This window comes from Pezoporus flaviventris, unplaced genomic scaffold (genome assembly GCF_033815535.1).
Source record: "Pezoporus flaviventris isolate CSIRO_AGI_PZ_B2104156 unplaced genomic scaffold, CSIRO_AGI_Pfla_v1 ptg000090l, whole genome shotgun sequence".
Classification (NCBI taxonomy): domain Eukaryota; kingdom Metazoa; phylum Chordata; class Aves; order Psittaciformes; family Psittacidae; genus Pezoporus; species Pezoporus flaviventris.
Window position 1 is genome coordinate 2691277 of NW_026892638.1, and position 13203 is coordinate 2704479.

The window sequence follows — 13203 nt, forward strand, 5'->3', positions numbered from 1 at the left end:
TGACTGCAGAACAAGTACTAGACTGCCTCCGTTCTGGAATTGAAGCAGATTGAAAGAAGTAAGAAAAAACTACAGAAAAGCCAATAGACCGTAGAAAAATAAGACTGTAGAAAATAAGACTAGGAAAATACTAAATTGTCACTCAAAGAAATGTTCATTGATCTTTTTAGTTTATGTCCAAATCACATATAATAATATAAGCTATGTGTATTGTAGGCTTTATTACAGACTTTTTTATCGAAGGAAAAGAGTTATTTTACTTGAAAATGAGTTGTTTTCTAAATGGAAGTCTGCATGTGGGAGGTAAAAATAATCCAGGAATGTTGTAATTCCCAAAATCCATCTCAACAGATGTGAACCTGAGCCATAGTCACCTTTCAGTGCCAAACACCATCAATGATGTTCCGCCCTGTATTGCACAGCTCTTGGATAATGAGGAAAGCTGGGACTTCAATATTTTTGAGTTGGAGGCTGTTACAAATAAAAGGTACTGGACTCCTTTCCCGGAGTGACTGCAAAGAGGTTATTGAAGAGCTGTAGCTGCTTTGGCACAAGGCACAGCAAATGTGTGAAAGCAGTCTTCTTTGCGTGTGTGTGTTGATAACCACGGTCCCATTTAACAAGCCAGGCATGCACGATGGTCATGGATAGAGCTGTGCAGCCTGTTGTCTTTCCTGACAGCATCTGCAGCCCTCCAGGGTTGTCTGGGACATGACTCCCATCCACTCTGTCCAGCTGACGATGTCTGGCATAGTCTTGTGTTGTTACATGCTGGATACCCCACAGATGCCCCTCTCTTCTGCTGATATGCAAATGGTACTGCTGGAAAAAGCAAGCCTCTTGCTTTGCTCACCTAGATCCCCCTATGATTTAGGAAGCTCTGAGGCAACTGTGGCTTTTGATTATAGGGATGAAAAGCTGAGATAGAGGATAAACCAGGGATAGGGTCAAGAGCCTGACCTTTTAAAGTTTATGATGAAAGAAAATGCCAGTAGTTTTGAGGTCATGTAGACCACAAAAATAAACATGTCATGCACAGGCAAAAGTTATTTTCATTCCAAGATGCAAAGAATTGGAGAGACTACGTGGACTTTTGTACTCTGCTTGGAGAAAGTGGCCATTTTTGAAATTTGCATTTGCCTGTTTTTAATTTGCAGATGTTGGCTTTTGGTTATGCCTTTCTCAGCTCAGGAGCTTTGTAGATCACCTTGCAGGAGTGAAAAATGTGACTGATAGATAGGGGCTCTGTCACAGGCCACACAGAGTAAATGACAACCCAGAGTGAATTTGGACTTAAGAACCAAAAGGATTAGAGATTTTACTCTATTTGCTCTTTCACCCACCAGCTCGCTGCTGTCCTCCCCAGAATCACATTTGCCAGACCTCGAATTCCCTCTCCAGCCAGGAGATCACTACTGGTTAGGATTCAGGACATGCCACTTCTGTTTGGTGCAGCCCATATCGCTTGAAGCAAGAAAGTAGAAGGCTTTTGCTTGAGAGTTCAGAAGTTCTATTTTAGACATTAAGCCCCTACAGACACACACACAAGCAGTTACCTACTGCCTGTTAGCATGTGGAATTCAAGGGAGGGCAGTTTACTGATGACAGATTCATGCCTCAGCTCTAGAAAGTGATCCAGTCCTAAAACTAGAAGAGTTCATATGAAATATGAAATAAGAACTGCTCTGGGAGACATCAATACACTTTGCATATTGCCAACTTCAAACAGCCAGTAAGTAGAAATCTGGACCCCCTGAAGCCACAGGACAGACATTCAATCATTTTAGCCTTTGGGATGTGCCTGCGTCATGTTCAAAGTCTGCTTTTTTCTCCTCAGGAAAAATATGAGCGTTTAAATTTTTTTCTGAAGCCAGAAGGATTGGTGAAACTCTAGTGGAACAGTGGCCTTTCTACTGAAAGGGTGTCTGAAAGGATAGCAGATATAGTGATTTGTAACCTTGGTCAGGCTTGTGAGAGGTTGTAGGTGTGCAGTTTAAAACTGTTTACCATTCCCCTCCAGCTTTCATATATAAGGTCTTACTGGTTCCTTTACCAAAACTCTCTCTTTAGAACGTCAGAAGTTCCTGTTTTACAGCAGTGCTTTTTAATTCTATTGTTTTGCAGGCCATTAGTGTATTTGGGCTTAAAGATTTTTGCCCGGTTTGGGGTTTCTGAGTTTTTAAACTGTTCAGAAGGAACACTGCGAGCGTGGCTGCAAATGATTGAAGCTAACTACCACTCCTCCAACTCATACCACAACTCCACGCATGCAGCAGATGTCCTGCATGCTACCGCCTTCTTTCTCAGGAAGGAGAGAGTCAAGGTGTGTCTCAGTGTGTTTGCCATCATATGTCTGTCATTCAAAAGTCAGCTGTTTTCTTTAATAATGGTCCTGGCTTCATAACATCTCTCTGCCCCTGAAGTATTCCTGTTAATCTTTAGATAAACTGCCCACACAGTTTATCTAAAGTCTATATGAGTAAGGAATTTGCATTTTTAAGTAGCAGGAATAGAGGGGATACCCGTCTCTTTTCTGTCACCTGGTAAATGGTTGTTACTAACAGCTCTTAATAAGGCTTTGTAAAAGCTTTGGAGAAGGAGGTGCTGAGATCTTCTCCCTGGGGTCCAATGACAGGATGCATGGGAATGGTTCAAAGCTGCACCAGGAGAGGTTTAGAGTGGACATTAGGAAGCATTTCTTTACTAAGAGGGTGGTCAAACCCTGGAACAGGCTTTCTAGAGAGGGGGTCAATGCCCAAGCCTGCTGGTGTTTAAGGGGCATTTGGGCAATGCCCTTTATAACATCCTGTAACTTTTGTTTAGCCCTGAAGTGGTCATGCAGTTGGACTTGCCTGATCATTTTAGGTCTCTTCCAACTGAAATATCACATCCTCTCCTATCCTAAAATACACGAGCTGTATAGGAACAGAGTCAATACAGAGGCATTCAGGCAAGCACACAAAGTAGAAGAACACCATTAGATAATCCATCCACCATTAGAGAATTTTAATGCAAAGATATGGTTGAGGTGACAGCACAGTAGAAAGCTTTGTTAAGGAAAAAAGGGTTTGGTAACTTGGGGGGAGGGTTTTGGAGTAGGTAACCTGTGGGCAGAGTGCATGGAAAATAAGTGTAAAGAATTATAATCCCTGCAGTCAAGCTTACACTTGAGTGTTTGTGGGTACCAGGAAATGATCAGAGGTTATTTACTTTAATTTTTGTGCCACATCATAATTTTTCTCTCTTCTTGTAGGGAAGTCTCGACCACTTAGATGAAGTAGCTGCACTAATAGCTGCCACCATTCATGATGTAGACCACCCCGGACGGACCAACTCTTTCCTGTGCAATGCGGGCAGTGAATTAGCTGTCCTTTACAATGATACAGCTGTATTAGAGAGTCATCACACAGCACTGGCATTTCAGCTTACAATTAAAGACAGCAAATGCAACATTTTCAAGAACATTGATAGGTGGGTCTGCTGGAGAAAGGGGAGTGTGTGTGTGAGTTGCTTCTTTGGTGATTTTAGTTTGAGGTGGATTGAGAGCCTACCTTCTAAACCAGGAATACAATTTAGATAAAGACATCAATATTTTACCTCTTCCAGAATCCCATGTAGGCGTGATTTTTCAAAGCAGCTAGATGTGCCTGCGTGTGGCCCTATGCTTGCTGGCACTGCCGCATTCACATGGGACAGAAAGGGGGGTAAGTGGAAGGAGCTGAAACCTCTGGGAGAGTTGGAAACACGCTGTTGCTGGGTGTGCACATAGCCTGGGAGTTCCCCTTGCATCAGCCTAGCTTTTGCAGGGACAGGGTGGAGAGAAAGTGATGTGTAAGAGAAAGGTGACGGGGCCTGACCTCAGGAAGGTGATGAATTTGTCTGCACTTTATAACACTTCTGGGTTTTGAAAAACCTGAGATTTGATTCCAAGCTAACATAGAGTGAGATGGAAATGTGTTGGTGCCATTCCTGGGGGAGTTGTCTTAGTGTTACAGTGTTACAATTACGAAATTGAGCTGTAAATTTTTATTGACTCCAGGGGATTGCTTTTCATTAGGTAAAAATAACAGAACAAACAAAAACCCAAACAAACCAAAACAAACCAACCAAAAAAACCTAGGTAATACGGGAATTCAGAGCTGGAGGAAGCCATAGGAGCATGATACAGCCCATTCCTCCAGTGCTGCTCTTCCCAAGCAGCATTCTGCAGTGCAGTCTGGGCAGGGATGAGAAAGGATGGAGCTCTGTCTGTCAGGCTTGCAAGCAGGAACTCTTTTCTCTTCCCCAGAAATCGCTACCGGACATTGCGCCAGGCCATTATTGATATGGTTCTGGCCACGGAGATGACGAAGCACTTCGAGCACGTGAACAAATTTGTGAACAGTATCAACAAGCCAATGGCATCTGAGGAGACCAGTTCACACGTAAGTGCTGCAGGTCTTCCTGCCTTCAGGCATTTCAGTGAAGTTCTTCAGAGACAACTTTAAGTGTTGTTTTCATTCATGTTGTATTAATTTGCACTGTGGTAGTGGCCAAAAGATGCAGCTGGGTTGGTGACCTCACATCTCAAACTGTGAAAAAATACTTTGCTGTTTTCTTTTCTATGTCTGGCTCTGCCCTTAGCTCATTTAAACACTTCATTTTACAAGCCTTTCCTTCAAAAGCCAGTTGTGTTCAGAAAACCTGTGGGTGGGTTCTTTTGTTCATGCAAAATTCTGCACATGGCACCAGATTTGCCCTTGAGCCTGTGGTCCCACCTCCAAACAGTGGGATTGCCTAAACCCATGCTTGCAACTCAGGAATCTGCCCTGGCAGTTTTGTGTCAGTGTAATCTGGAGCCCTCAAGCTCTTCACCCCATCCCCATTCCTCACTGTACCAAGAAATGGCCAAATCTTTATTCCCATCAGTTATACACCCTCATGCTCCATCACCAGCCAGGGTACCTTTCATAAGATGCTTCCAGGCTTCCCAGCCCAGGCCCCTCTTGATCTTCTCTTGTTGCCACTTGCAGTTGAGTGCTGAGTGCCTGGAGTGCTCTCCAAGGCACTGTTACTCACCTAAGCAAATACCATCTTATCACAGCTTAGCGAAAACAGTGCTTAGAAAGACTGAAAAAAAAAAAGACCAAATTGAAGGTCACTGGTATTAAAAATAAATAAAAGTAGCTTCTGTCAGTTCTCCATAACTAGACTTTTTGCACTGTAGGTTGTCATGTCATGCAGATTCTCGCTCCATAGATTGTCATGGGCGCAGAAACCAGTCAGTGTTTACAACTTTGGAGACAGCATTGCATCAGTTAACTGACCTGCTTCTAGGGATTGCTGAGCTCTGTTCGCCCAGCAGTTTGAGCTGGAAATCACAAATACAGCTGAACTTCATGGATTCTGTGGATACATTGCACTGTATGCCCCAGCATTTCCAGTCTCTGGAGGCCTCACTGGATGTGGCACTGGGTCTGAATTAGCCTGATCATCTTCAGTGTCACAAGTCCCACAGCACAGGGGACATGCTTTGGGCACTGCTGACGGCACCTATCACTGTTTCTGCATGGCGCTCCCAGCATATCACCTCGTGCTGTGTTTCATGGGTTTGTCCTCCAGGCATGGACTAAGCCAGGACAGCGAGGATCCCACTTTAGATCAAGGCCCAGAGGAAAGGAGGGTCCACATTAGTGGAAATACTACTCAGATTTCTCTGTACTTACGTGGTGACCAGATAGCAACTTTTTCCACTGGTTTCTAAAAAAGGCACCTGAAGTGTCACTGGGAAATGTGGCTTCTCACAGTGCTTCATTTCTCCCTCTGACAGTTTAAGAATTATTCTGAAATGTCTCCTCAATCTACACTCCTTTAAAATGTCTTTAGTTTTCTGGTACCCCCACACTGGCCTGTGGGACTTAGATTCACAAGCCTCACTGAAACCACGTGTTTCCAAGCTCTGAACATATTTCTGGGAATCTTGCTTTTATCCCATGAATGCATTTGTTCCAGCACTTCGTAAAGAGCTGTTCTTAAATACTTTTTTTTTACTCATTCTCTTTCATCTTACCAGTTTATAGCAGAGTCTGTTTCAAAATGTACAAGAATTGGAGGGCAATAAAAGTGGAGCACAGAAACACTTGTATTGCAGGCTTGATTTTTTTCCCCTGATAATAGGTTGTTCTGTTCCTCATGGTTAATGGTGGCTCTTTCCTACTTTTGGTTAGCAGCTAAGGAGCAGCGTTAATTTGGCATCTTTTTCAGCATGCTGAAAAGAAAATAACTGTTAAACATGACGTTAGAAGATTAATGTCTGAATTGGCAAGAGTCACTGCAAAATATCTCCCCATAAACCACAAAGACGTTAATTTAGCCATGATGGTAAAAAGTATTTATGCTCGGGATTTTACTCCAGCTGAAACTGCAGTGAAGAGGGGCTATAACTACACATTATTTTGAGAACAGTGTTAATACCATAGTGAGCTGAGGTAGAGGCTTTTTATTACTCAATAAGGAACATAATATACCTGTGCCCTTCTAAATTGTTCAAGACGCAGAAGATGATGCTATAGCAGACTTGTAACCACTACTTTGTCCCTTCACCCATTCTCAAGAGCAGTCGATAAGCAGTTTAAGTATTTTACTGCCTAGAAAGCAGAGACTCCCCGCAGTTAGTCTGCCACTCCTGTGTTTTCCTACTGTTAATTTCAAAGATTATCTAAAACCTCATCCTAGCTGATAACTAAGACCAAAAAAATGAAGCAACCACTACTATCACCATCCCTAAATCTAAACAGCTCAGCGAGGAGGACCATTTATCACATCACAGTTGGTGGATGCATCCCGTCCTGGTCCTGTTCCAAGACGGCAAGGGTGGGATGCATAGAAGGGTAACTCACTCTACCCAATTAGGAGCCTGTGATTGTTTTATTTCACAGACTTTGCTATTAATAATGAAAATCTCCACAACTGTCATGTGTAATGGGACTTTAATTAGTTACTTAGCAAGGCTGCCGTTCTCCTTCGCAGTTCCTCCAAATTCCTGGTGCTCTGTATGAAATTAGAAGGCTTCAGGCAGCATGTCTACTTACTGCCTACAAGTGCAATGGAACTGATAATGATGCCCTGCTCCTGCTGCCAGGGATACTGGCCACTGACTCCTGAAACCAACTCTCTTTTACAGAGTGAAGGCAGTGACTGTGAATGTACAGCCAATATAAAGAATTTTCCAGATAACCAGACACTGATCAAGCGTATGATGATTAAATGTGCAGACGTAGCAAATCCGTGTCGCCCCCTAGAGCTGTGTATCGAATGGGCAGGGAGGATTTCAGAGGAGTATTTTGCACAGGTATGTGTATTTTTATGACTAATGGGTTAGGTAAAAAAGCACACATGAACAGGTCTTCTGTTCCACATGGGGTCTGCCTGGCATCACTATGGATCCAGATGTATGCTTTTTTGTCCCCAGACCTTCAGTTTCATACAGAAGAATTCACTCTAGTCTAAGTTAGCTAGTTTACTTACCACAAAGTTTGCAGTACAAAATGGTGAAAAGGAGCTTTTATACTTTCTCCATCTGGCTAAACAAAAACTATTTGATTAGCCTTGGTCAATTTAACTGGCTGAAATTCAAGATTGTCAACATTCTAGTCCCAATACCTTCCCTGAAGAGAGCATGAAGATCCTGCTTGATGAAGCCCTCCGCTGAGCCATCAGGCTGGTCCTTTCTCTTCTAGGATGGCACCTGAACTACCGTCACAGTAGGCAGACGATGTGGTAGGCCAGTACTGCAGACATATGGGCAGTGTAAACTTAATAAATGGGATCTCTCTGGACAGAAATGGAAGCTCAACTTCCTTTCTCAATAATCAGTTTTCCTACTGGTGCACAAATGCACCACTTTCCTGAAACGCTCTACCAGATCTTTAGTTGAACAACTGAGAGATTCTTATCCCTCTTTCAGTTGTGGCCACAGAGTTAAAGGGCATACCCTTACTTCTATTCATCTTATAACCTAACACAGAGAAAGTAGCAACAGCAACATTCTTCTTAAAAGACAAATGGTTTGAAACAGACGCTAGAGATGTGGTAAAAAAGGAGATCCCTGGGAAGGTGTCAAGAGGATGGGTCCAGATGCTTCTTGGTGGTGCCAGAAGCAACGGGCATAAACTAAAATACAGGGTGTTCTACCCAAGGAAAAACTTTTTTACTGTGAGGGTGACTGAGCACTGAAATAGGCTGCCTGGAGAGGCTGTGTAGTCTCCTCCCCTGGAGGCATTAAAGAGCTGTCTGGAGACAGTCCTGAGTAATGTGCTCTGGCTGTCCCTGCTTAAGCAGGGAAATTGGACTAGGTGACCCCCAGTGGTCCCTTCCAGCCTCAACCTTTGTGTGATCAAAACAGCCCTCTGCTAAAGAATGCTGCAACCCCACTTCCCATTTTTAGCTGATGTGCCCTAACCACCAGAGCTGAGCATTCTGTCTTACTAGAGCTAAAAGCAATCACAGCAGGAGAGTAACAGAGCGAAGAGATGTTGATTTCAGTCCCTGTTGGGACAAAATAAAGCACATGAAATGAAGGCAGGTCACCTCAGGGGTTCTAGGGTGTGACTCAAATCTCCTACTGCAATTCATCTAATCCCCTGGCTTTTGCTGCTCCAGCATTAAAGCCAGCAAAGTTCTAGGGGCTAACTGGAGTTTTGTTTTCTTAGACTGATGAAGAGAAGAGACAGGGTCTGCCTGTTGTAATGCCAGTATTTGATAGAAACACCTGCAGCATCCCCAAGTCTCAAATTTCCTTCATTGATTATTTTATAACAGATATGTTCGATGCATGGGATGGTAAGTACTTCTGCTTTTTGTTTCCTTGCTCCGAGACAGAGAATTCAACAGACTAAACCAAACAATCTCAAGCTGGCCTTGAGTCAGTTTTTTCCAGGGACAGTACCCATATATAAGTAGTACACGATAAGAGCTAAGCAATGATGCTGGTTAAACCCAGTGCACTGCACACAACACACGTTATGAAAGTTGAACACTTACCAGACAATCTATGTAAACGAGTAATGGATTTAAACTAAGCTTTTTTTCATCTAGAATGCTTAGGGTTTTTTTTTCCTTTAGCATTGTATTTCTTCTGAGCAGCAGAAACTTGAGGCCACAGTGGTTGTGTGTTAGCACAATTTAAAGAAGTCATCATACATTAAGAAAGGGAGTTGCTTGAGAAAGAAACAGACTGAAAAGATCTTTCCTCTTTTAGCATTAGCTTACAGCTGAAGGAAAAAGAAAAAGTAGGAGAATGCTGATTTCAGATTAGGTTGTGCTGTTCTTCTGCTTGTTCTGCACATAGTACAACTGATCCTCCTATTCATTTCAGCATTTGCACATCTGCCTGTTTTGATGCAACACTTGACTAATAACTACAAACACTGGAAAACACTGGATGAATTAAAGTGCAAGAGTGTCAGGCTCCCATCACAAAACAACAACTGACACTAAACCAAGAAAACCAGACCTCTTGATCTACCAGTTTCACTGTGAATCACTTACAGACGTGGATACAAGAGGGGTGGCGTTACCTTTCCAGTGAAACTGAGACTTTGTGGGAAGAAGGAAATACTTTATTCACTCACTTCTAAGCTTCTCTGAATCCTAAAGAAAAACGTTTTCAAGAAGGCTACATAATCCACAGATTAATAAGTGCTCTTTGGAAATAACATTTTGTGGCAAAAGATTTACTTCTGAAGCTGATTTCTAATACTGAATATACATCTATCAAATCTTGTAATTGATACAACTGTATTCACTAACACTTCATACAGCTGTTTCTCAGAGGGGTAATCTCGTCACCAGTAGAGTAAGAATAGGTTGACAAATAAGCATAAAAACTTCCCACTTATCTAGCGTAAGCTTTCTCCAATTCTGTTGATACGGTTTAGAGAGCTGAAGAACAGTTCTAAAAGAGAACGTGCACAGTAGAACAAGTAACCTTGATAAACAGGACACAGTAAAAAAAACCCCTGCACCATTTAACATAAGCTCCTTATTATACAGACTTTCTCTTAGAGCACCACTGTTCTTTCTTTTCCATATAAAATCCTGGTAGCAGTCAAATTCCCTTAAAATTAGTCACAGATGTTCTATAAAATTGGTGCCATCCACATGCTTCTCTGCCATCTTAAGAGATGTTAACATGAGATGTTTCATCAAATTTTACACAAATAACATTGTGGCACTTGGTCAACATCCTTTTCTATAAAGTGGTGTTTATACACATCATCAATTTTATTAAACTGATCTAAATTTTATGGTAAGCCCATGTATGCTACTTACTCCTAGGATGAACCTGTTGCTTTTTAAAAGAGGTTTCCAGGTTACAATTTGTAACAGCATTATAATTTGTACTGCTTTTTCCCCATACTAAAATGTTGGTTTGTTTTGTGAGGTAAAAAGTATTTCAAAATATGTAAATAAGTTAGAAATCAAACATAGTTTTTCATTAGTTTTAAGATACAAAATTTATGCTTATGCTTCCAAAGCATAAATGTGTATTTTTGTACATCTCATTTTAACCCTTCACAGAACATGAGTTTAAATTTTAGACTACTCTCAGACTATTCAGTTAATAAATACTAGCTGAACTGCTGATTTTTAACACCTGCACTCCAGGCTGCAGGCAAGAGCTTCAAAGCTGTGGCTGCAGTTGAAGAAGCAGTCCACTACTCCTTAAATGGAAAGGTCTTGAGACATACTCTTTACCTCTCCTATGCTGTATCTGTATCATGAATTGAATCTAGTAAAAGTTAAAAAAAAACCCCAAACAACCAAAACCAAACACATAGAGTTTAGATCGCTGTAGAAGTGACAATGACTGCTGTCTACTGCAGGTAGCTTACATAATGTGCCAACCTTTTTTGTATGTTTTGTACCAAGTTCTGAAACAAAAGGAAACATTCATAAAATGTAAGTGCAGATAAATGTATATAAGCTATATTTTTGTTAGAATTGTAACAGACCCTTACTTTTGTCATAGCTAAGGCAGGTCGCTGTGTATTAAAATGCTGCATTGTGTATATCTGAAGAATGGTGTTTCTGGTGAAGTATGTTTATTCATTCTTTCTTATTATCTATTGCAACATTCTTCAATGAATTTTTAGTCACGTAAATTGAATCTGGTTTTTATATTGTAACTGTTTGCTTTTACCATTCCTTTGTTTAGAACTAGTGTTCTCGGTGGCTGTATCTTAAGTATTCTGATGACTAAATGCTCACTGCAGCTTGCATTAGAGGAAAGGATTTCAGAAGATTTAAAGCTTTGTTATCTTGATTTGTTAAACATAGCAACACTGTAAAACCACACCCATGTAAAACATTCATTTTTTTTGTCACAAGGAAGAAAATGGCAATGGTGGAAGGAACCTAAGAAATAAAATTCAGCCTCAGTTCTGGTTCACAAGTTAAGGCATTGATGTGTGATCAGTATATTTGTTGCAAGAACCCGTGTTTCTTCCCACAGACAGAGGCCTAAATAAAAAAGTAATCTATGTGGCAGTATGTTCTTTTTAAGAGCAAAAGAAATCAAGAGTAACTGTCATCTGCCAGTTGTGTCAGATCTCCTAGATTCTGACCTGTCCAGTTGATTAACAGCTGCGTCAGAGTTACAGAAGTATTAAGAGCAGGTCTGCTGGTTAACTCTGTGAGGTGAACATGGAATTCTGCATTGCTGAGATGTGGAAAAAGAAATTTAAAAGGACAAAGCGGAAGTAAAATTTCTAATCTGGTTACCCAAATTCTGCTCACTAGACTTTCCAACAGCAAGTGACAAACTTTTATTTAACAGGAGTGGGCTACTATAGCCTCACTGCTATGCTCAAAGTTCACCTGTAAAAGAAAGAACTCAATGTAATACTTTCAGTTCAACCACATTTAAAGGAAAAGACCTGTGGGAGCTCTATTACCAATAGAGCATTATCTGAGAACAATGGCACTTTTGATAGATAGAAATACTTATATGTGCATGTAGGACCATTTAAGGCTGAATTACACCCCTGTAAAATACACAGCGAGTTTTTTGACTAGAATTGTTCAGTTAAATAGAATCATAGAATCATAGAATAGTTAGGGTTGGAAAGGACCTTAACATCATCTAGTTCCAACCCCCCTGCCATGGGCAGGGACACCTCACACTAAACCATCTCACCCAAGGCTTCGTCCAAGCTGGTACTGAACACTGTCAGGGATGGAGCATTCACTGGAATAGCAACCTATTCCAGTGCCTCATCACCCTAACAGGAAAGAATTTCCTCCTTATATCCAGTCTAAACTTCCCCTGTTTAAGATTTAACCCGTTAACCCTTGTCCTATCACTACAGTCCCTAATGAAGAGTCCCTCCTCAGCATCTCTATAGGCCCCCTTCAGATACTGGAAGGCTGCTATGAGGTCTCTCACCAAATTGGTCAGGCAGGATTTCCCCTTAGTGAAGCCATACTGGCCGTCACCAAGCACCTTGTTGTTTTTCATGTGCCTTAGCATGCCTTCCAGGAGAATCTGCTCCAAGATTTTGCCAGGCACAGAGGTGAGACTGACTGGTCTGTAATTCCCCGGGTCATCCATTTTCCCCTTCTTGAAAACGGGGGTTATATTTCCCTTTTTCTAGTCATCGGGATTTCACCTGACTGCCATGATTTCTCAAATACGATGGCCAGCGGCTTAGCAACTTCATTCGTCAGCTCCTTCAGGACCCACGGATGGATTTCATCAGGTCCCATGGACTTGTGCACGTTCAGATTTTTAAGATGGTCTCGAACCAGATCCTCTCCTACAGTGGGCCCAGGGTCTTCATTCTCACAGTCCCTGCGTCTGCCTTCCAAGTCTTGGGTGGTGCGGTCAGAGCTTTGCCAGTGAAGACCAAGGCAAAGAAGTCATTCAGAACCTCAGCCTTCTCCAAATCCTGTGTAGCCAGTTCTCCTGAGAGCTTCCTGACAGGGCCTAGGTTCTCCCTTGTCTGTTTTTTATTTGCTATGTACTTGTAGAATCCCTTCCTGTTATAACCCTAGCCAAGTTTAATTCTAACTGGGCCTTAGCTTTCCTAACCTGGTCCCTAGCTTCCAGGACAACATCCGTGTACTCTTCCCAGGCTGCCTGTCCTTGCTTCCACTTATTATAAGCCTCTTTTTTCATCTGAATTTTCCTCAGGAGCTGCTTATCCATCCAAGGAGGTCTCC

General features: G+C 41.9%; 1 protein-coding gene across 5 annotated transcripts in view; it reads left to right on the forward strand.

Moving 5' to 3' along the window:
• Positions 1-10104, forward strand: part of PDE8B (phosphodiesterase 8B) — an 80805-nt gene extending 70701 nt beyond the window's left edge. For all 5 annotated transcript variants that reach the window (XM_061475729.1, XM_061475728.1, XM_061475725.1 and 2 more), the window contains exons 16-22: positions 352-487; positions 2125-2323; positions 3254-3471; positions 4289-4424; positions 7163-7330; positions 8691-8820; positions 9356-10104. In XM_061475729.1, the coding sequence (XP_061331713.1) occupies positions 352-487; positions 2125-2323; positions 3254-3471; positions 4289-4424; positions 7163-7330; positions 8691-8820; positions 9356-9471 (1103 nt within the window). In that variant the 3' untranslated portion in view covers positions 9472-10104. The remainder of the gene's footprint in view (positions 1-351; positions 488-2124; positions 2324-3253; positions 3472-4288; positions 4425-7162; positions 7331-8690; positions 8821-9355) is intronic.
• The last annotated feature ends 3099 nt before the right edge of the window (positions 10105-13203 follow it).